We start from the raw sequence: 24,577 nt of genomic DNA on the forward strand, positions 1-24,577 counted from the left end.
TTCATCATCACGTGTGTGAGCTCTGCAACATCTCCAAGCCATTTTCACCTTCATGGCATATGTTGCTCACACACATGTACCTGTGGACTAATCACCTGTGTATCTCACATAAACACAATTAGTCCACCTAGGTTGTCACTCAATTACCAAAACCAACAAGGACCTTTCACCCTCCCACTCATCTCCATTATTGATTCATCATCTTTGTAAGATTGGGAGAGAATCCAAGTGCATTGCTTGAGTGTTTGCATCTAGAGGCACTTGGTGTTCTTATTTCGCTGTGGGATTTGCTTGTTACTCTTGGTGGTTGCCGCCACCTAGACGGCTTAGAGCAGCAAGGATCGTCGAGCGGAGGTTGGTGATTGTCTCCGGCTTCGATCGAGGTGATTGTGAGGGGTTCTTGACCTTTCTCTGGCGGAGAGACAAAAGGTACTCTAGTGGATTGCTCGTGGCTTGTGTGATCCTCATCTTGTGTTGGTTGTGTGGCACCCTATTGAGGGTTTGGCATGTGATGCCAATTAGCGCGTGAACCTCCAAGTGGGTGAATCACCACAACGAGGAGTAGCTTGCCGGTAAGCAAGTGAACCTCGGTAAAAAATCATTGTGTTCATCATTTGATTCCGAGGTGATTGGTCTTCATTGGTATTCATTCTTGTGATTGATTGGCTCCTTCTTCGACACGGCGGTATAAACAAATTACTCACTCTCTTTACATTACCGCAAACTAGTTGTCAAGCTCTTTAGTGTAGCTAGTTGTGAGAGCTTGTTAGTTTGGTTAGTGTGGCTCTTTAGTTAGCTTTTGAGAGCACACTAACTTAGTGTAGTGTCATAGCTATTGTGTGGATAGAAACTATATAAACTAGAATTATGGTAGGTGGCTTGCATTTTTAGTAGGCTAGCGTAACACTTGCTTCGCCTCATAATTGTTTAACCGGTTTGTTAAGTGTTGTTGTAGAAATTTTTAGTAGGCTATTCACCCCTCTCTAGCCATTAGGACCTTTCAGGCATGCGCACATGTGCATGAATTATGGGCTTGGGCATGGCAGCAGGTGGTTGTGGCTGGTAGCGCGGAGCCAGTGGTAGGACCGGCCAGTGCGGTGGTAGGCGCATGGGTGGGCAGCCAGGGCATGGCAACGGCAATAGCGGCGGTGCGACATGCGCTTCAGGTAGCAAGCACGGTGACACCAAGTGCCGGCACGGTGATCGCGCCCAGACACAGCAACCGTGTTATGCACGCATTTTAAAGCGTCCCAAAAACTCACCTCAAAGCTTCGATCTCTAAACTAACTATTTTACGCTCAAGATGGCACGTCAAGCTACTAAAACAAACCCTAAACCCATGCCACCACTTAACCCGATCCTCCTATAAAAATTTCCAAACTTTGCTTCGTCGATCCGTTTTCCGACTTAAGAAAATGACTAAGTTTTCATTCGGATTCACGTCAAATTCGATTTCCACGCTATCAAGTATGCTAGCTAACGAATCCCATTCTCAACCGCAAGTATTTCATCTTCGCCTACGAAGCTCATGCTACAAACTTTACCAAAGTTTGTATATGTGTTCTATAACATTTTTGTTCAACAAAAATTCATTTAGGACCCTAAGTAATACAACGCGACATGAACTGTAACATTCGTTTCATATTTCATTTGAACGTTTCAAGTTCCGTATATTGCTTTACACCTTATATTACACACAATTACACATAAGTATAATGCTCATGCAGTGTTTTTAGCAAAAAAAATGTATAGTGTAACACCGAGGATGTTACAGTCCCGAGCCATCTGGGCTGGGACTCCAGTCGTCTGGTCGGCGACCATGCCTGGGGCACATTTCACTGCTCCCCTCAATGGTTTGGCTGGGGCCCATGTCACCTCCCCTCACCGCTGCCCGATGGACATCATCATCATGCCAGGCCTGATGTCGGTTGCTGATGACGCTGCGAGCATCTTGGTGCGGACCGAGCCGTTCACGTACCGACGGTCGGTGTGGAGCAGGTGCTAGGTTGGACCACGGCGTAGCGTAGCCTCCTGTGCCATGCTTGGTGGCTGTAGCGGTGAGTGGATGGAGCGATCCGTCTGGTGCGTTTCCACCCCTCTGGTGGGGAGAGAGGCCACGAGTCGGAGTCACGATGCAGAGCTTTCTACCTATTGAACGGTGGTGGCTTCTACCAGCGCCCAAAGGTTCCGGTGGACCGCCCGCTCCTGGGGGTCGACGGGCTTGGGAATGCAGCGTAGAAGCATTGCCGCAGCGGTGATGTTCTGGCTAGCCCAAGCAAACTGTGGGGGGTCGTTCCCCTCGTCTATGATGTCACGCTGGACCTAGCGGGCGTGACCCTAGGCGTCGCTCGTTGGGTTATGCACATGGGGTGCAACGTGCTGCACCAAGCGCGCCGGCGTAGGTGGCGGCTAGTTCTGCCACCGTTGTCATAGCTCCTCGACGTGCTCTTGTGCGAGCGTGAGGGCCCCGCATGAGGGTCCGGAGGGGTGTGAGTCTGCAAGGACTCAGCTACCACCAGTGGCTGTCCCAGAGCGTCTGCCATAACGTACTCCCGGGACGGACGGTGGCTAGGTGTCATGTCATCGATACTGGAGCCATTGCTCTCAACCTCATCATCGAGGAGTTCATGGAAAGTGGTGGGAGCATAGCTCGCCATCCCATGAATTCAGAAGTGAGAGGGGGCGACGCTAGCATCCTTTGGAGTCTCCGAGCGTACGGGTCCATGGGGGATGTGAGGCCATAGGGAAACCGGTCGTATGGTGGTTGCGGTGCGGACAATGCGGTCCCTCTAGATAATCGGTGGGAGATAGTAAATAGTGAGTAAATAACAGCATGTATATTACTTACAGCGGGGTTTGACCAGAGCGTTTGCTCAGATTGAAGCGCATGTGCCTCGTCATTGAAGTCATTGTGTGTTCCAGAGCCGATGGAGGGCACCCCTTCGATGGATGCCAGAACAAGTGCCTCCTTGCGGAGGTGTAGTATGCTGAGCCGGTCAGCGACGAAGTCCAGGCTTCCGAAGAGGAAGGCCTGGGACGGCTCGAAGATGGGTGGAACCCACATCCCAATAGGTGGGAGTGTGGGAAACTCCAGCGAGCTGAAGTGAGTCGTATCGCTTGAGCCTGCCATGGCAAAGATGACGGAAAAGTGGTCCATTCGATGACCAAAAGTGTGAACGTATAACGTCTTCCCCACGAACGGCGCTAACTGTCGGTGCATAAAGTGACCAACACATAAATATTTATAGTTTTGCCATATGTTATGATCGGATATGGCCTAGCACTCAATGACAAAGGGTTTATACTAGTTCAGGCAACATGCCCTACGTCCAATTTGAGTCGGTCGGTGCCTTTTTCCTGAGCCCAGGTGCTCAAAGTTTGCTATGGGATTACAAATGGAAGGAAGAAAGATGGAGGGTGAAAGAGGTCCGGTTAGACTTCGGTCTGAAGGGCCAAGAGTGACGGGAGCTCCGCTATGTGCTAAATGTTCGAGCGTGTGCTCTGTGTAGCTTTAGAGTGTCTAAAGCTACAGATGGTGAATCAATATAAGTGAACTAAGGGATCTCTCTGTTGTGAGACAGCGCATCCCCTTTTATAGATGAAGGGGATGGCCTTACAAGTGTGTGTGAGAGAGAGTATGCATGCTACTAAGTCTTGTTGCCCACGCCATCGGGTACAAAGATGATGGTAGGCGTCCATAATACTATTGTTGTCAGATGCATGTGGAAGGTTTTACCGTATTCACCATGTATGATAGATGATGGCGCCCACAACACTATTGATGTCCAGAGGCATGTGGAGGAGCCTTACTACGTTTGTCTGGTAGGGGAGTTGATGGCACCCACAACACTGTAGAGCAAATGTCGGCGCCCACAACACTGCTTGGGTTCGGTCAAGCCTAGAAGGTTGCAGGGCACCCTTCTAACATGTCCTGTCGGTTACTGTCCTGTAGGTGTGCAAGGTATGGTCCTCGGTATCGTGGTCGACTTGAGTGCCCTGCCTTACTTGCTCCGTCCGTTTTCTGGTCCTCACCGAGTGGGCATCCCCGGTCGGTTGGTTCCAGTCGGCTCTGACTGCGCCAGTCAAAGAAGAGCTGTAAGCAGGGGTTCGGTGCATCCTCGGTCGAAGATGTGGGTCGAAGTTGGAGGCGGTGTTTGGCTAGGCCTTCCGGTCGGAGAGGCGGGCCGGAGTCGGAAGAGAGCGTTGTTCCTCCTTAGCGAGGCCTTCTGGTCGGAGATTAGATCGCCCTTCTGGTCTATCGTTTAGGTAATTGGGCTGGCTCAGGAGTTTGTGCGTCGTTCGCACGTCGTCTGCTGGGCCGAGTCTTTATTGGGAAGCCAGTCCATAAGGGACCCCGGGTTTATGAACCCGATAGTAGGTTAGAGCTCGGGATGGTGTCTTTTCCAAGCTTCTCCAGCGTTGGCTATGTAGATGGTGGGTGAGTTCTGGTGGTGGTCTGTGGGCTAGAGGACCACAGCGACAGTATCATCTGCAGGAGGTTTGGCATCGATGATTTTTTCTTTGTTTCCTTCTTCTGTGTCGGTGCTCGAATCTTCTATGTGCTTCTTTGAGTTGTTTGTGGCCTTCTCGTCAATGGCAACACCGAATCCGTGACCTACAACATGGTTGTTGTTCGAAGGAGACTTGGTGCTTTTACCGGTGGTGTTTTCATCGGGATTTTGTCCCTCCAAGGAGGTTTCCCTTGGAGGTTATGGATCAACTTGCTCCTACATGCAGGCTGGTGTTCTTGGATCCCCTTTGTGGGATTGTTGCTTATTGGCCGGAGCTTGCCGGTGATGCGACTGGCGTCTGTTTCCAGTGAAAGTGGGGTTTGCCCAGGGCGTTCAATGGTTAAACAACACGGCGTGCTACTGATGGGCTTCAAAAATCAAGACTCGTTGTTGAATCGGGAATCGGTCGAAAGCTTCGTTCTGGATCTTCTTCATTGCGGGAGATGGACGAGGACCCGACTGCAGCAGCGATGGTCGGCGATGGCAACGGGCACTAGATGCTCCTGTAATGGACTTATGTGTAATTTTATTTTCTTTCAGGGGTACCCAGCCAGGGGTTTGGTTGTAAGCGCTCTATATCAATAAAATCCAACCCTTTCTAGAAAAAAGAGTTCATTTTAGCATTCTCAACTATCGTATAAATAGGAGTTTTTATAGTGGTTTTGGTTGATGTGGCGCCACATAAGCCATCCTACGTGGTGCCAAATCGCCCACGCGAGAGGTAAACCAGACTTTAACCATAGTTCAGCAGGTCAATTAAACTTTATAAAAAATATAAAATACTTGTTAAAAATCCAAATATTTTCAAGAATAAATATGAATATAAAAAACTAAAATCTGATTTGTTATTTGAAAATTCATAAAAAAAAATTTTGATTTAGAAAAATAGGAAACCAATTTCCTATTTTTACTAAAATTATGCTCTGCCTTTATGTTCTTTGCTTAGAAATAGTTGAATCTTATATGGTCTCCTAAAATGCCAGATGTGAAATGGAGGATAATGAATTTTTACCGATTGGAACGTGAATTGCCGTGCAACCCTCCATGCAAGCTACAAAATAAATTTACTCGACAGTAATGTCTTGCTTAACCATTAAGACATACATGGGAAATCCAAATAAAACATCAGCGTAGACGGCATGTGACTTCTTAAGCCAATATCAGTGGGAGTTTCATGGCTCTGTTTTCCAAGACTCCCTGGTGTTGGGAACAATGTAAATAAGTTTCATCCCCGTGAAACTCATTTCATCTCATGAAACTATTTTCATGTCTCTTCATTTAAATTATACCACGTCAACTTATTTAATGCCCATAAAACTACGGAGTACTATGGAGACTGGCCTTAGCCTCTCGAGCCGACTACTCTACGTAGCGGACAACATCCGAATGGATGCAACTGCTTCCTTATTCATTGTCGCTGTTGTGGATATGCACATTCTCTAGATTATAGTACCTAGCCCAGGAAAATATCAGAGTATGATTCCGAATTAAAATAAATTTTCTAATATTAAATCAGATTTAATATTTTTAAATGTGTATTTATTATAGAAAAATATTTGGAATTTTTTGAAAAAAAAATATGTCTACAAATTTTTTAAAGTCTAATTTACCTCCCTTGTAACTAACTTGGTGTCATATAGGATGACTGACGTGACGCTACATCAGCCAAAACCGCTCAAGACAAGGTTTCAATAGTTAAAGGAGTCTAAAAACCAATTTTTGAATTGAGAAAGGTAAATCAAACTTATGTAATAGTTGAGCGATGTCTAGGCCTTGTTTAAATCTAGGGGCTAAAGTTTAGGGGTGTCACATCGGGTGTCACATGTGAGTGTTCGGATAGTAATAATAAAATAAATTACATAAGTCATCAGTAATCCACGAGACGAATTTATTAAGCCTAATCAATCTATCATTAGCATATGTGTTATTGTAGCACCACATTGTCAAATCATGAACTAATTAGGCTTAAAAAACCATCTCGTAAATTAGTCGCAATCTGTACAATTAGTTATTTTTTTAGCCTATATTTAATACTCCATGCATATATCTAACACATCTAATGTGATAGGGACTCAAGTTTAGGAGGGGAAAACAAAAGGCTTAGGTCATAGATCTGACTAATGAGCCCCGCCATGTAGGATGACTGACACGACGCTACGTCGGCAGAGTATAGATCTGACTAATGGGGCCTGCCATGGACATCTAGTCAGGTCCCACGAGTGCGGCAGTGGAGACGAACTCATCGAGCGTGCACTGCTGACTAGGTGTTCGGTTTTCTAGTCACTTCTAAAATTCATATCATATCAAATATTTAGATACTAATAAAGAGTATTAAATATAAATTAATTATAAAATCAATTACATAGATGTAGGCTAATTTTCAAGACGAATTTTTTTAGTCTAATTAATCTGTCATTAACACATGTTTACTGTAGCGCCACGTTGTCAAATCATAGACTAATTAGGCTTAAAAGATTCGTCTTGCAAATTAATCACAAGTTATGTAATTAATTTTATAATTAGTCTATATTTAATATTTTATACATGTGTCTAAATATTCGATGCGATAGAAATTTTAGAAGTTCCGTAGTAAGCAAACAGCCCCTACGTACGTTGCTTTTCTGGATACGTTCATCCTTCCTTGTACTATTGCCTGAGGGCTAGGAGCCTTCTACCTCGCCATGCAGAAAATTGAAGGTTTGGTTCCATTCGGTGCATGTCTCGTTTCTTGTGCAAGCGCAAGATTCTCCTTGCGAGCTTGGGAGAGTCATGACTTGCTTGGTTTCTCAGAGCAGCTCGCCTGGCCTCACATAGCTTGCACGGACCACGAGCTCCTTGCTCGACCTGAAGAGTCAATTTGGGCCTCTGTTCGTTTAAACTTATCAACCGTATTATTTCAGTAAAATAATAATATTTTTTCTCACAATAAATTAACATTAGCATCAGTTGTTTTTTTAGCCAGTCGAACAGGGGCTTGGGCTCTCTGAGTCCAGCAAGGCCAAGCTCGCCTGTACATGTCTTGAGATAGCTAGGCAAGAGATCCAAACAGATAAGTCTGCTCCATATTCTTGGTCATCAAGGTAAAACAGTACGTAGCTAAGAATTCAAGCAGCCCCTCAATTTGGCTCTCCTAGGCCGACAAGGCTACTCTTATTGGGCGAAGCGAGGCAACAAAATTTGGCAAAGCAAACCAAACATACCTAAATAAGCCTTTCATGTATTATATATATTTTTTTGAAACGGTTTCATGTATTATATGAATCTGGACAGAGGATAAACCACCTTACTAATAATGACTCCCTTTAGGCATATTTTAGCCGAGCTTAACAAATTAGTCATATTTTTCAGTCATATAATAATATTTTTCTCTCACAACAAATTAATCGTACAAATCAATCGCAGCATCAGTAAGTCGTGCCCGACAAGGCGAAAGACGTCCGTAAGCGCGCCATTAACAACGTGCAAGCGTATTTGCTTGCTTTTTGGCCAATGCAGCAGGCAACTTTAGGTGCACCGTACCGGGCGGGCCAGCCAACGAGAAAACACTCTCCAAAAGTTGGTCACCACGGACTCCAAGGCAGGAGGCAGGTGCACCATGCCACCCGGTTCGTTCGTACGCGTGCCGGCGGGACGAGGCCCCCCGCCACCGACGGCGGTCGTCCGTCCTGCCCTCCTCAGAAATCGCTGCGCTACCGTACACACCCAAACCAAGGCCTTGTTTAGATTGAAAGTTTTTTCATCCTAATGAATAGTACCATTTTCGTCTTATTTGACAAATATTGTTCAATCGTGGACCAACTAGGCTCAAAAGATTCATCTCGTGATTTCAAACTAAACTGTGTAATTAGTTATTTTTTTTACCTACATTTAATACTCCATGCAAGCGGCTAAAAATTGATGTGATGGAGAGAGTAAAAAAACTTGGAATTTGGAGGTGATCTAAACAAGGCCCAAGCAAAAACCCGTCTCCATCCCATGTTCCATTGTGCCTGCTGCTGGTGCATCTGCAGTCTCCAACCAAACGAGACAGTGCGGCGTGGCACGAAATTTCACGCCCGTCTTTACCTGCGGTGGCAATGTGGCGTCGCCCCTGGCCCCGCTACTGCATTGCACTGCACGCTGGAGCAGTCCACTGCGCCACTGCGGGTTGCTGCTTGCTACTCTCCCGAACTCTCACGCGTCGTTCACTCCTCTGCCGGCCGCTGGCTCTCCTCTCGATCTCTTGTTGGTTGTGGCGCTGCTTTTGTTGCCATCTCTCTATCAATCCCCCGACCCCCGGCACGCACTTTTGTATTTTTATTATCGTTCTTTGAATATTCCCACCCCATCTGCCCCCCTCTAGCCTTTGCTCCTTCTGCCAGAAATGCAAAAGTTGGTGCCTTTGTGCGACTGCGGACTGCACTAGCACTAGTGGTAGTGGATGGAGTTGATCGGCGGGATGGAGCTGCCAGCCTTTTCCCTCCTCGTTCCTTTCCTTTCACCGCCCCATATCTACCGACTCCTACCGTAGAGAAACAAGCAAGGAAGGAAGCACTTGCCGTTGACCGGCGACGGATGGGTGCGTCTTGTCTTCCATTTACCTGACCGATCGACGCGAGTGATTCAACAACCACCTCTGCAAAAACCACAGGGTTTTGCTCTAAAAGCAAGGACGTTCCATGTTCTTGCTTGTCTGCATTTCGTGTGTTTGCCTCCCACTGAAACCGAAAGTAAGCCGCCTTGTCGACCGGACGATCACACACAGGCACACAGCAGACGATCGGAGGCGCCCAGTGCAACTACCAAAAAGACTTGGAAGCACAGTGACAGCGTCCATTCTATACTCCGTGCATGGAAGCTGATCGATCTAGTATTATATGCTATGCATTTGCCATTTGCTGCTGCTAGTCTGGTGCTGCTGCTAGTTTAATCTCTTGGATGCCAAGCAAAAGCAAAGGCGTGTAGAACCATCACGTAGCTTGTGAAGTGTCGCAGAACGCTAACAATGGCTGGCATCGTCCTGTGCTGTGACCGATCGAGTTGGTTGTTGGGTGCAACTGCAGCATGCTCATCTAACACTTCATGCATGCATATATATTTTCCTCTGTCTCGTCTCTCCCAACCAATCACTTCCCAGCTTGGTAACTCTGGTTAGGTGGCCAGTGCACTGCTCTGCCTTGTGCATCAGGCAATTGCCATATCTTCCGGGCAAGGACCAAGGAGCAGCAGCAAGACTCTGGCTAGGGATTGCTATCAACCATCAGTTGCCAATAACCTATTTGCTCTGACTAGACACTAAACCCTCTGATTAGCGTCTCGACCCCGAATCAGAGTGATCACGTTAGGTGCGTGCTGTGTCGCTGCGAGTTGGAGCGTCCCTTTCGGTTTCGGAGCCATCAGGCATGGGCGTCAATTGGCTCAAAGCACCAACGATGGAGACACGTACCCAGAGGGCAGAGGCGAGAGGTGCATTGCATGGTTTCAGTTTTCAAATGCATGCTGATCCGACTTGAGCCCCTTGATGCCGCAATGATCCGTTTTTGGGGCAACGGATCGAGGTGGATGGACGCATGGATTCGGGAATGATCGATCGGCCGGGGTTCTCTAGCTAGCTCGGCACGCACACACGCAGACGCAGGTCGTGGATCGATACGACGCACGCCATCATCACCCGGTCAGGTTTGGCGGCTCTGACAGAGTGAGGCCTCGGCCCTCGGGTGGCAGATTGCGATGGCGCTCTGAGTTGGCATTGCCATGGATATGCACAATTCGCTTGGATGATAAGTCATGACTAAAAGTACTGTTGGCTGATTTATTGTGAAAAAAAAATATTATTCGTTTGCTGAAAAAGTATAGCTTATAAGCCAAACTAAAAGAATGGATCCCTCAAAGGCCGTGAAAGCAGCATGGACAAGAAAATCAATCACCAGCTATCATCGAGGAAGTCCATCGATTTGTTAATCAATGCAGCAACAAGGCAGGCTTCTCGCGCTCTCCTCCCTGCACGTGTTCGACGTTTCACATCAGGTTTGCGAACGCAAACAACTTTTAGGCCCCGTTCGTTTTATCAGGAATGAGTGCCAGGAAGAGAAGAGTTCCCGTCCAGAATTGCTATTTAATTTGTATAAGCTTCCAGTAGCCTGAATAATTCACGGTGTGGTTTTGCCTTAACCGAACGAGGCCTTACTGTATTCGTTGTTGGGAAACGCTTATATATATATATATATATATATATATATATATATATATATATATATATATATATATATATATATATAGAACTACTATCATGTAGCTGGCTACAAAATAACTTATTCTGTAGCCGCTTTGAGTTACGATAATTACTATATTAATTTACGAGATTATAGTAACTCTTTACTAAGTGGTTTACTATAACATTATGGTAAATATCCCCATGTGTTATAGTAACCCAACTATCGTAAATATATATTGATATTATCGTAAATTAGTATATAAAATTATCGTAAATGGAGGTGGCTACATAATAATTTATTTTGTAGCTGGCTACTGAATATACTCTCCCTATATATAGGTAAGACTATTCTGCAGCTGGCCATAAAATAACTTATTCTATAGCCACTTTGATTTACCATAATGTTTGTACCAATTTACGATAACATGAATATGTATTTACGATACTCCTGTTATTATAACTCACGGTGATATTTACCATAATGTTATAGTAAATCACTTAGTAAGGAGTTACTGTGGTCTTGTAAATTAGCATAGTAACTATCGTAGCTCAAAGTGGCCACAGAATAAGTTATTCTATGGCCAGCTGCATATATATATATATATATATATATATATAGAGAGAGAGAGAGATAGAGAGAGAGAGAGAGAGAGAGAGAGAGACGTATGTCGGCTGGGCTCGCTGGAATGCGATGGTGTAGGAGTAGATGTGTTGCTTGTGCTGCGCCTACCTGCGTTAGGCTGTCGTCCATCGGTTCAGAGATTCCAGGCTTTTGTCTCTTCTTGTGCAAGGGAAGTTTGGCAAGTCACGCCCACGCGCAACAGTTTAGGAGGAGTATATTTCTGATGCAACACGTTACACATGCATGCAAGCTACATTTGTCAACTACGCGAGCCACCGATAACCTAATTATTTCTTCACTACTGAGTACCGATCATGATCTCTCTTCAGCGGTTGGCGCATTGTCAATAAAAAACGAGTTCGAGAGGAATCCGATCTGCATCAACTGATCTTATGGGATCAACAAAATGCAGTGAGATTATACTTGCTAGTTTGCTTGCAAGCAATCTTGTCGTCTGGACCTAGACCTAGCTACTGCGCGTACTGTACGTGTAGTGGCGTGGTGGCTGGCTGGCTGCGAATGTCGTTCCCGGAACGAACAAAACGACGGTTTCGCGGGATTTGTTTTTGAGTTGGTCAGCGTCGAATCATTCTTGTGGCTGTTGTGCTGCTGACATTCTACCGCAGCTCTCCTGTTCGTTTGGCTGTGGCTTATCGTAAACGATCGTAAATTTTCAGTCGGAACAATATTTTTCTCTCACACAAACCAGCCAGCAGTACTTCTTTACGAACCAGCGATGATACGAACCGGCCAACCGAACAGGCCACTAAGAGCTGAACGGACCATGCCTAAAATGTGCCTGTTTCCTCTTGGTCAGCTGCCGCTCGTGGCCGTGGAATCACTCCATATGCACAAACCCACTTGAATAATTGATGACGGAGACCAAGTTTTATTTCTTCTACTATTAGAAATGCATACTCAAATATGAGTTGAGCATTGCCCTATCGTCCCACCAGATCCATGGTGCTAGAAGACACACGTTGATGCAACAAAACGACTGAAGAAAAACGCCAACAGTGAACAAAATACTAGCTTGCGCCCGGCTCCTGACGCAGCAGCAGAATACATAAATTCCTGCTAGTTGCGCTTGCGCCCCGCTCCACAACAGTTTGAATTCAAAAGTTTATTTCCTTGCCTCTGCGACTGCGCTCCCTCACTCAAGTTGTATCAGCGGCAAGAGCACGAAAAGGGTCCACTACTAGCAAGACCGAAAGGGGTGCCCAAAAACACAAAAGAGACGTCTCTTTTTGTAGACACCTAGAAATCAGATATACGCACACGCCGACAAATTTCACCAACGCGTGCCACGTCAAACCGCACGAACACAGTCGTACTAGGGCTGTGTTTAGTTCCCAAAAACTTTCCAAAAAGTGTTACAGTAGTCATCACATCGAATGTTATGATACGTGCATGGAGCATTAAATGTAGACGAAAAAAAATTAATTGCGCAGTTTGGTTGGAAATCGCGAGACGAACGTTTTGAGTCTAATTAGTATATGATTGAACACTAATTACCAAATAAAAACGAAAGTGCTGCAGTAATCAAATTTCTAAATTTTGCCAACTAAATACAGCCTAGATGATAGAGAGAGAGACTGATCAATGCTGCAGATCTTGCACCACAGCAGCTCCTCTAAAAAAGAGCACAAAACATAAAAGGAGAAAAGAAAGGCTGAAAAAGAGACAAAAAAAAACACAGCAGCGAAAGCGGTGGGGGACGGATTCTAGGGCCTTGTTTAGATGACACCCAAATTCCAAGTTTTTTCACTCTCTTTCCATTACATCAATTTTTAGTCGCTTGCATGGAGTATTAAATGTAGGTAAAAAAAATAACTAATTACACAGTTTAGTTGAAAATCACGAGATGAATCTTTTGAGCCTAGTTGGTCCACGATTGGACAATATTTGTCAAATAAGACGAAAGTGATACTATTCATCGGTTTGAAATTTTTTCGCGATCTAAACGAGGCCTAGGAGGAGGGCAGCCGGGCAGCACAGCAGGGAGGCATGCAGATATTAGAGGCGGGCAGCACAGAAGGGTAGCTACTCCCATCACGGCTGACTACTGTCACTGACATCCTGGACCGAAAAGGCTGTCCCCACCTGTCACTGACGGATATTAGAGGCGGGATAGTCTAGTCAGCCGGTGCAACAAGTGCAGCGTAACAGTATTGTCAGCGACACGGCGCCCCACCGGCAGGGTTGCGAATAAATCCGCAGCCATAATAACACCCGGAGACGAGCCAGCCGTCTGCCGGCCACCACCAGTCCACCACCACCCACCCCCGAAGGCCAAGGCCAACCACAGGAGCTGGAGCTGGAGCTGGAGCTGCCGGGGCGACGGACAATGGCGACGGCGTGGGTGCGCTCGCTCAGCTGCAGGTCCTCCTACGCCGTCACCGACGCCGCCATCGCGCCGCCCCCGGCCAAGAAGCCGCCGCCACCTCTGCCCTTCTCCTGCGCCACGGCGGCGGCAGCGGACGTGATGGACGCCGTGGCGTACGCCCAGCAGGCCAGGAGGAAGAAGATGGGGAGGGAGCGGGAGAGGCGGAGGGAAGCGCGGGAGCCGCGTCCGCGGCCCAAGAAGAAGCCCAAGCCGATGGCGAAGGCGAAGGACGCGGCCGCCGCCGGGGCGCTGTTCATGCCGTCGCCGGCGCCGGCGCAGCCCGTGACCTCGGCGTTCCTCACGATGGCGGAGCTGCCCGAGGGCCACTCGTCGCGGCGGGTCGTGGAGCTCATCTTCGCGTCCGGGTGGGGAGGAGGAGGCGCGGGCGCGGGGGCGCCGGAGCCGTCGGTGGAGGCGCTGTTCCGCGTGCACAGCGCGTCGCGCGCGGTGGCGCGGTTCGAGGAGGCCAGGGCGGCGGCCCGCGCGCACGGCGCCGCGTCGCGGTGCGGCGCCGACGGCAACGAGATGATGCGGTTCCAGTGCCACGCCCCCGCCGACGCGCCCGGCGGGGTGTTCGGCGCGGGCGTCGCCACCTGCCGCCTCGGCGCCTCGGTCTCCGCCGTGCGCACGTTCGCCTGCAGCGGGGCTGCGCACGCCAGCGCCGGCGGCGGCGGCGGCGCTGCCACCACTGGGCGAAGGGCGATGCTGGTGTGCCGCGTCATCGCCGGCCGCGTCTGCCCCGCCAACCACCCGTCCCCGCGCCACGCCCACGGCTCCGCCGCGACCGCCTACAACTCCGTGGACATGGGCAACGGCGAGCTGGTGGTCCTCGACAGCCGCGCCGTGCTCCCCTGCTTCCTCATCATCTACAAGGTCTAGCCGCCGCCGCTGACTCCGGATCGCGCTAACCGACCACCGTGACCGTTAACCCCCATCGCTAATCGCTAGGCTTCTCTAGCATTGTTGGCTTGCACTGGGTACGCCCTTTACTTTTCCGGAGTGTCAGGTGTGGATCACTGGATGGCAACAGGAATGGAGCCCTCTGCCGTGCGTGTAAAAATCAGTACAAAAACCGCTGCCTATTTTTTTTTTTTTTTTTGGGTTTGAATCTTGAAATGGTATAGAAACATTTTGCTTTCGTCTGTCCAGCTCCTCCCCGTCTCTTGCAATCGCATCGCTCTGCTTGCAATGTACCTTGGCCTTCTTTGCTTCTGCTCTCGTGCACTTTGCAGAGGACACCAGAAGACCAACAAAGCCTCCCAGTCCCAGATCAGCCTCTCGAATCATGGCCGTGCGTGTCCCCCCGTGCACGGCTCCGATCGCCCGGACGGCTCCCCGTGACAGCGACCGAGATTCACGGTCACGGCTTCTCACCCCCGCTGTTCGTCTGTTCCAGCGCAGAGATTTGTCGCGCGGGTTTGAAGTGCTTTTGGCGCAGCGCTCGTGTTCTCTTCTTCCTCTCGCCGTCGATCAATGGCTGGGAGCCTGCGTGGGACTGGGATCATGATTTTTGCAGCGCGAAAGGGTTTCCGTGACACGCGATTTGGCATGATGGGAGTAAAAGGGCCGGGGGTTGGCGACATCTTGGCAAGCCAGGCCAAGAGGGAGGTCGCCCGGTGCCGGGCTCGTGTTGGACGGTACTAGACGAGCTCCATGCTCGCTCGCTTGGTCCCTTTGTCATGGCGCTGTCCTGCTGCTGCTACCTCACTCCCATGCTTTGCTTGCTAGCTGCTCTCTGACGACAGTCTCTCTTTCTCTTGTCCTGCGCTGTCCCTGTCGCTTTTCCTTTTTCTTTCTTCAGATCACACAGAAAGAAATCGCAGCAGGGGGCGTTGCTCGCTGTCTCCCCGTTCGTGTTCTTCGTTGGCTCGCGCTTTCGTTTGGTGGCAACTGCAATCCAGGCAAAGGGCTTGTTCGGCTGACCCCAAATCTGGCCCGATCTGTTTCTTTTTTCATCCGAAACAGTATTTTTCTCTCACAGATTCAGCCGTGAACAGTGTTTTTTTATTGTCAGCCGAACAAGCCGAAAGGCGTCCGGGATGGTTAATGTGAAGTAAATGCGAGGTCCAATCGGCCAGCCGCTGCCTGCTCGGCGCTTGCTTTGCTTGCGTCCAAAGGCTCTTGTGGAGCGACAACGCATGCCACACAGTAGTGACACAGTCCATTTTCCCTGTTCCCTTTGAATGTCCGACGAAGTCCTTTCGAGAGATGTGACCTCGACTATCAAAATCGAGAGATGGGGCATGTAGTGACATAGCACTAAGGGACTGTTTAGTTCTCCTCCAAAACGTCAAATTTTTTAAGATTTTTCATCACATCGAATCTTTAGACGCATGCACGAAGCATTAAATATAAATAAAAAATAAAACTAATTACACAGTTTAGACGAAATCCACGAGACGAATCTTTTAAGCCTAATTAGACTATGATTGGACACTAATTGCCAAATAACAACGAAAATGCTACAGTAACGTTTTGCCAAAAAAATTGGCAACTAAACTGGGCCTAATAAGTAATAACCAAAGTTTAGTAGCAGTACCTCCAATCCTACCACTTTTTTCTTTTACCTGAAAATAATGGAGTACTAGTTGTCAGACTGTTTGGACAACCGCCGACCCAAAATAAAGACCTAGGCCCGTTCGCTGGTCTGAAACTTAGCTGAAACAGGTTGAAAAGCACTGTTATGGCTGAATTGTTGCAAGAGAAAAACACTGTTCCGGCTGAAAAAAAAAAGCCGAACAAGCCGAATATGGGATAAGCCGAACAGGGCCTTCTTTCTTTAAGTAGTGCTACAGGCAAATGGTTCAATACCTATTTTTCAACAACAAGACCCAAAAGACACCCATTTCTGCAAATGGGTCTTCAGGAAAAAGAATACTCAGATTTGGGCATCAAAAATAGGTCTTTCATATAGATACTCTGTTGCAGACTATAGGTATTGTGTTGGAGATTTATTTTAGATTTGGGTTCCGTAACGGGTCTCATGCTCGAGACAGCCTTAGAGGAAAAAAAAACTTACTAGTACGGGTTGTTAGGTCACTACATGTCTACATGCCACAAATTGCTTCGTTTGGCACACACCTGAAATCCCCTGTATCCACAATGGCGGATGTGCACACTGATGGTACACTTGCGTAGCTGAAACCACGTTTGCTAGCTGAATTATTCGAAGCGTTAAACGTTGCGTTGCATGGTGCAGGTACTCTGCACAACTACGAACGTGTTTTTGTGCACGCACGCACGCTTGGTAGTAGATGCTTATCCAGAACGGCAAAAGGATCCGACATGTCCATCACAGGTTGACAGAGGTTCGAACAGTGGTATACAAATTAGCTGTGTGATTATGCATCTCCTCCCCCAGAAGCGACTGTGTAGATCTGGCTGACATGGCATGGCGTATACATCTGGATGGCTGACACTGGGCCCCACCAATTTTCTCAGGGAGGTGCTGAGCTATTGGCATGTTACCATGTCTCTTGCAGAGGCACACCTGACCAGACAAGGAGTGGGAGGCTGTGACTGCGACTGTGCAACTGGACCACTAGTGTCTCCGTAAGCACCAATCATCATTGGGTAAACATCACATCGCATCGGCCGCGCCGGAGCGACGTTTCTCCCGTGTGTGTTGTTGCCGCAGGTTCGTTGAGCGTGGGTGGCGACGAGAATCACCTCTGCTTTCACTTGCCGCATCTACCACCGGGGATGCTTGTGCTCACCGGAACCTCACGTTCTCGCCGCAACCAGACTTGCCCTGAATTTTCGCAGCGGCGTTTCCCGAGACCAGAAGCCTTGAGTTCTTCTCTTTGGGAAAGGCAAGAGCTCTCTGACGACAGGAGATTTACTGACGGTCACAAGATCCAATACTGAACGACTGAATGGAGACTACCAGTTCTTTTTTTCTTTCTCTCTTAAGTAGTTATTATTATACTACGTAGTATGATGGATTCCATCCATCCAAATGCAGGCAAGTGAGCGACGGCACTCATTTACTCCGCCTATCGGACTGTCCTGAGCCGGCTACCTGGCTGGGAACACCACAGCATGGAGGATGCGATGCATACCGCCGTGCCTGCATCTCGTCACCTCTGGTACCTGTTGTTACCATGCTTCCACGTGACGCCACCAACGCTCAGAACTGAATAATCAACCGTCATTGCTAGCTAACCACTATAGACTTGACCTCACTCCAGGAGATTGGAACGTACAGTACTTCTGACTCCTGCCTGCTGCCCAGAGTGATGAGTGAGTGAGGCGTTGTTTAAATCCATGGGGTAAAGTTTTGGAATGTCACATAGGATGTCGCATGTGATGTTCGGATACTAATAAAAAAACAAATTACAGAATCCGTCGGTAATGCGCGAGACGAATTTATTAACCATAATTAATCCGTCATTTAGCACATGTATTACTGTAGCACCACATTGTCCAATCATAAACTAATTAGACTTAAAAGATTCGTCTCGCAAATTAGTCACAAACTGTCTAAATATTCGATGGGATATGGAGTAAACTTTAGGGGAGGACTGAACGAGGCCGGAGTGGTTATTGCTTCACTGTTCACCCTCACATGGTCAAACATGAACTCTGAAGGCTCAACGAGCGACGTAGGCCTTGTTTAGATTGCTTCAAAGTTCCAAGTTTTTTCACTCTCTCTCCATCACATCGAATCTAGGGACACATGCATGCAGCAGTAAATGTAGATAAAAAAAATAACTAATTACACAGTTTGATTATAAATTACGAGACGAAAATCTTTTGAGCCTAGTTAGTCTATGATTGGACAATAATTGTCAAATACAAACGAAAGTGCTACAGTGCCAAATTTTTCTAACTCTTGCGATCTAAACAAGGCCGTACTCATGGAAAGAGTTTGAAGACACTCCACATCCAGTACACAGGGCCTGGCTCTCTCTGGACCCCGGGGCCCACGCGAGTTATTCCTTGCGCAGGTTGCATGCAGCGCAGCGATGAGCCGATGACCGAGTCGCCGTATACCTGCACTGCACTGTCTGCACAGCAATCAGCAGCACGGGCATAACTTGCCTGCGTTTCAGTGAGCAACAGTGCGCTGCGCTGCATGCAACCTGCGCAAGGACCGGTGCGACGTACGAGTACGATACGGGCTCTGCGCTGCCGCTGCGTCCCTGAATGATGGTGGAGTGGAGGAGAGCCGAGAATGCATTTGCATTTGCATTTGCATGCCAGTGCCGTGTCCCTCTGGCGACGGCAGTAAAATCTAGCGCCAATCATGCAGCGCTGGGCTTTGCCACCGACCATGTCCTCCCCTTTTATTGCAGGAGATGGGTGATGATGGACTGATGGCGGATGCGATGCGAGGATCATACGGCTTCGCCTGGATCATGCTGGTCTCATGGAGATGGAGTAACAGTATTACAGTAACAGTCCACTACTACAGCTACTAGTAGCTCTCAGGTCATCATGCATGGTGGTGAGGACGAGTTCTCAGTTCAGGCCTCAGGTTAGGGGTCATCGATTCAACCACAGCTCCAGATGTCGCCCACCCAGCATCGAATCGAATTTCATGCACCGACCGACCGACCAGATCGCTCGCAAAGAGAATCCACTCATACTTCACCGGGTTGGCGGTTCAGCAACTTGGATCATGATACTAGTATAGCAAGCAGTAGCCTTGCTTGAATACCTACCCTACCTCTCAATGACTGTGATTGGGACCATCAACTTTTACTCGACACAGTTAACAGTTCAGTGGACGCAGTACTCCCCCGAGCTTGCCGGCGGCGATCCCTGATCGATGTCTCGTGACACCGGGGCATTATTATCCTGCCTGTACTTCCACATGGCCTCTTGCTCATCAATGGAGACGAGACGACGTCGCAAGATCAGGCGACCTGGAGAAGAGATCAAGGCACTGTATTTCTGGTCAAATTTCGCATGGTGCATTGTTAATGCTGCGCAAAGGACAGCAAATCTGGGACCACTAGGACCCATCAGTATGCAGCATGTTCGCTTGCTCGTATATGATCGTGGATTATAAGCTAAAATATTATTTTTCTCTCACACCGAACCAGCCAGCAGTAAATAATCCGAAACGAACAGGCTGATGGTCGTCAATTGTACTAACAGACAGGATTTCTTTGCCTCACAGGTCAGTGAAACCGGTCCAATCGCCTGAATTGAAGTGAGGGCTGTCGAGAGATGAAGCAGTCGAGAGACAAAACAATATTTGACACAGGGAAGTATACATTTTCGCACTAATCCAAGGTAGTATAACTCAAGATGAAAATGCTAGGCTATCATCAGGATACAACCATTTTGCCTTCATCGACTCTGATCGAAGTCTAGAATTTCGAGACTGATCATTGTGGCACTATGACTGCGTCTTCATTGCTGAACTTTCAAATATATAATGGCAAAAGGCTTGAATCTAACAGTCTGATCACTTCATCGAAGATATAATAAGAGGGAAAAGAAAGAAAAGAATATCCCCAACTAAATGGTCACTAGCAAACCAGATTTTGAAACTAGGCTTGATACACACGAATATTCACATGGTTAGAATGAACTCTCCTGTTCTGAATTGCCTGCCTTATGGCACCCTGCCACGGAATGCAAATGCTCTTGGTCAGTGCTTGACAGCTCCACGTTTGGGCGGCCTTGGTCGAGTTGAGGATGCACCTGGACCCTTGCGGGTTTTCCTGGACCGAGTTTTCTTTGGCTCATAACCTATAAATTCTAAGTCCTCGCATATCTCTTGCCTCCCTAGAAGAAGCCCAGGAATTATCTCCCTCTGAAAATTCCTCATACCCCTCCCTCTCTTTAGCTTGATCCGACATGCTGGTCCTTCATTATAGGGTGGTGACACATTGATGGATTGCCCGTCATCTTTGATCTCCTCTAGATTCAACACGATTTTCTCGAACGAGTCCAATGAAGGCCGAGGCTCATCGTTCCCGTTCTGAGCTGCTGTCTGATTGCTGCTTCCAAAGCAATGAGCCATGCATTCAGAACTATGCTGAAAAATGGAAAGAAGGGTTCTAGCTGCAATATCAGCTGTTGTGCCATCATCATCAACCTTATCTTGAAGCATGCTTAACTCCTGAATATTTGATGCTCCATTGTGGGATATCCCAAGTCTTGAATGGAAATTATTATCAACAAGAGGAGATCCAGGGATAAAAAACTCCTTGTTAATGGTTCCAGACTCTGGCGGCTGAACCTTATTGATACCACTAGTTGTTGGGGCTGTGAGAAGCACGTGACTGTCATCCTTGTGTCCCAACATATGATCAGTTCCAGGAACCACATGCTTGGTAGAAGTTTCTGCATGCAGGCTATTTTTCGTCGAGAAAGAATGATCGGGTGTTGTTCCTTTACTTACATCATTATTTACAACCTTATCTCTATAATCGCTGATTTCTGATGGCATGTCAGTGCTTTCAGGTGACACATTAAGGTCAAAAAGGAACTTCTGTTGAACTGAGGATTCAGTTACCACATCCCTTGAACTATCTGCAGCTGAGTTGGGCGTGATCACCGTAATGGAAGATCCTTTCATACCAGAACCAGCGACACATTCTTTTTCAGAAGCTTCTCTAGGGTTGTCTGAAAAATTTCCACGGTACGTCGAGGAAGAAGGAAACAAAGAAGGCACAAGAAGGCTTTCTTCTTGAGGAACATTCAGGTCAAATAGTGAATGTCTTGCTTCAGTGTTACTTGTTTTGATAGGGGACTGACAATCCGGAGTGTCACTAGATCCAACTGAACCTGGAAATGCATAAGGTTAGAATAGTCATGAAGGTCTATGTGCAGGCCATCTTGTTGGATTATGATTTAGCTTGCAATGAACGAGGCATCGCACACGAGAATAAAGTAAGGAGAATAAAACCTGAAAATGCTCCAATAATCTCATTGTGATCTTGGACTTGTGGTAATGTCGAATTCATGACATGTCTAATATACCAACTAAAGCTCTAAAGCATGAATGATCCTACAATAGGAATATACGGATTTGCAGAACTTGGAACTCTCAAATGAATTATTGACATAGAAGTTTATAAATTTTAGTTAGTAGACATAGATCTAGAGGTATATTAGAGCAACAAATATGTCATCCAGGTTCTTGACCTGTCCTAAACTGAACTTTGCATTGAAATAGTCCCAGTAGAGCTTGCTAGCAACAAAACTTCCTTAAAAATGCAGAAAATATTTGAATGCAAATGTGGATAGAATTGAGAAAGACCACATTGTCGTAATATAGCTGTTTTTCCTTTCTGTGAAAGATTGTAAAATATTTCTTTCTCTGATTAATATAATGATATGCAGATCTCCCGAGAAAAAAAAACATCTAACTAGTCAAATGACATTGATCTCGTCCTTCAAAACTCAATTACTGCTAGTACTTAGCAGATACATAACAACTTTTAGCTATTTATGTAACTGTCTGATGACAGTGAACAAACAGTGCGGCAATAGGATCCTGAGACACAACTTTTAGCCTTGTCAAGCATGCATTAATTGAGCACTACAGTTTTTTTTTTCATCAAAGGCTCAAATTATAGACACATATGCATGAGCAATCGGTACAGTCATAAAATAGGTCATACAAGATAGCAGCAACACGCTTGCATCCAAGTAGTTCTGAAACATGTTAGCACAAGATGCAAAGGTTAAATAGAGACTCACCAGCGCTTACACGTGATGTGTTCCAGTCTCTACACAACTGAAGAGACTCTGCAAGTGAGGTGTTCTCTGGTGAAATGCAGCATGAACCATCCTGAGACTTGCCATTTTGGTTGGCAAGGTTGCCAAAGCCAGAGCAACCAATAGCTTCCACCGCATCACCAGAAATCAATGGCTTCTCCAAGTCAATCACTCTGTGATAAGCATCAGATTTTCTCCTAATTGAAGTCCTAACATCTGAATTCAGGTCGACAATTTTGGACAACGATTTGCGTTTACTGGAATTGGTGGAAACTTCTTGGGTTTGATTGCGCCTCGAACCCAAATTCATCTGGGCACCAAAAACTCTTCTTTAGCAAGATAAATTTAGACTAACTTACATGGGAGAAAAAAAATCTAGCTATTCCCCCTCACCAGCTTATGCTCATGAACAGAGTGTAGGCTACTAAATGAACTGCTAGATTGCTTCCAGAAAGAAGCATAAAACTTGTTCAGATCCTGCATCTGCAAAAAGATATCACATCACATTCATGTTGTCGCAACCCAAAGTAACCTCAAAATCCAATTTCACCAAAGCTGTTAACCCTAACGCAACAGCTTATATATAACCATAAACAAGAAACCAACCTTAATTGGACAACTAACCAAATTTCTCTCTCTCTTTCTGTTGTCCCCGTGAAGAACAGCCACTTCTTAGCTACCGAAGCAACAGCAAAAGCTCTAACAATATACAGAAAAACAGGGAGACCACAAAAAAGAGAGGATTATTGCGCGTAATAAACAGGGGAAAAAAGGAAACCTTTCCGTGGCGATATATCTTTGTCGCACCTCCCCTCGTCGAACTCGGTCTCGGATCTTCTCAATTCTTTCGCGGCTGGATACTGGTGCAGGCGGCTGTCCGTAGCGTCAGCCCAGCAGCCCCTGCGGCTTCCTTTTTTTTCTTCCTTCTTCTTTCCTGTTTCTCTCTCGGCTCACATGCCTTTTTTTTTTCACCTGCTATGATTTACTGATGCATCATGGGTAGTGTGGGAGATGGGGATGGAGATAGGGATTTGATACCTCTCGATAGTCTCTATAATCTTTCTAGGGCTCTGCTTAGCTGTGACTGTTGGCTGCTGCATATGCATGGAAGGAGCGAAGCGAGGTGGGGTTGGGGACGGAGACGGAGATGTGTCAAGGCTGCCACTTTGTGGTCAAGAATCACAATTCCAGAGGAGAAAGTAGGTGTTGTTGGTTGTTACTAGTATGTGCGTTAAAATATGTGTGCGGATAAAAATCTGGCTCAAATCTGCGTTCCGAAAGACACTGTAGTTCGTAATGTTTCCTGTTCGCTTGCCTATATTTTTAATTAATAGTATTTTTCTCTCACAAAAAATCATCCTCTAGTTCTTTTAGTCATGACTTATCAGCCCAGCGAACAGAACATTTGTCATCAACCAATCAAAAAATAATGATCTTTGTCATCAACTAGTTTTTTTTGTCTCGATATAATTTGCCGTCAATATCTAATCAGTGTTTGTGAAAATAAAAATAAAAACCACGGAGATATCTGCAGTTTAGTTATTGATGTGCTGCTTTATTTGCATCTTCAACACGGATAGCGATGGCTGATGGCTATGGTCCACTGCAACAAATACATGGCACGCAGTACAAAAGAAAAGCAGCAGCAAGCGTGTTCGGCTGATCCGGTGCGTAGTGGATTTCGATTGATTTTGGCTGATTCAATAATATTTTGTGAGAAAAAATAAGCTGAAACAAGCTGAAAGTAGATCAGCCGAACACGCTGGCATAGGGGAATACCGGAATGGTTTTGTACTATCTGAACGAATATTGGTCTAGTTTATTTCTCTTATAATTTATAATTTTCAGCTTGTTTTTTAGTTGAAACAATATTTTTCTTTTCTAATAAATTAGCTGAAATATTATTTCAACTTATTTTTTTAACGAAGCGAAATGACCCATTACGGGGCGGGATGCTTTGCCCTCGAAGCCCCTCCTGTTTTGTCCCCTCAGCCCTTGAGCCCCGTTGCTTCACGAAGTAGACGACCAAAGATCCACAGAACCGGGTCCATAGCAGAAAAAACTATGAAGTGTCACGTACTACTCACATAAAACGATTTACTGTACGTAGAAACTGAGGAACTTCCCACGCTCCAAACAAAGGCTGACTTCGAAGTTTTATTTCTATCTTTAGTCGACCACTC

At 46.7% G+C, this 24,577-nt stretch overlaps 2 protein-coding genes across 7 annotated transcripts; one reads left to right on the plus strand and one right to left on the minus strand.

Annotated features, from left to right (window-relative positions):
• Nucleotides 1-13,589: 13,589 nt before the first annotated feature.
• Nucleotides 13,590-14,782, plus strand: LOC136539374 (uncharacterized). The gene has a single exon (XM_066531326.1). The coding sequence runs from the start codon at nucleotides 13,674-13,676 to the stop codon at nucleotides 14,589-14,591; it is 918 nt and encodes a 305-aa protein (XP_066387423.1). The 5' UTR covers nucleotides 13,590-13,673; the 3' UTR covers nucleotides 14,592-14,782.
• Nucleotides 14,783-19,859: 5,077 nt separating this feature from the next.
• LOC136539375 (uncharacterized) lies at nucleotides 19,860-23,568 on the minus strand. Of its 6 annotated transcripts, none has more exons than XM_066531331.1 (5): nucleotides 23,202-23,568; nucleotides 23,019-23,093; nucleotides 22,788-22,877; nucleotides 22,377-22,704; nucleotides 19,860-21,458 (listed from the first exon to the last, which is right to left on the minus strand). In XM_066531331.1, the coding sequence occupies exons 3-5, from the start codon at nucleotides 22,875-22,877 to the stop codon at nucleotides 20,317-20,319; spliced, it is 1,560 nt and encodes a 519-aa protein (XP_066387428.1). In that variant the 5' UTR covers nucleotides 23,019-23,093; nucleotides 23,202-23,568; the 3' UTR covers nucleotides 19,860-20,316. The 6 variants fall into 6 exon arrangements, with proteins under 6 accessions (XP_066387428.1, XP_066387426.1, XP_066387429.1 ...); XM_066531329.1 differs by having other exon boundaries at nucleotides 23,001-23,093; XM_066531332.1 differs by having other exon boundaries at nucleotides 23,019-23,070; nucleotides 23,173-23,568.
• Nucleotides 23,569-24,577: the final 1,009 nt, after the last annotated feature.

This window comes from Miscanthus floridulus, chromosome 2 (genome assembly GCF_019320115.1).
Source record: "Miscanthus floridulus cultivar M001 chromosome 2, ASM1932011v1, whole genome shotgun sequence".
NCBI lineage: Eukaryota > Viridiplantae > Streptophyta > Magnoliopsida > Poales > Poaceae > Miscanthus > Miscanthus floridulus.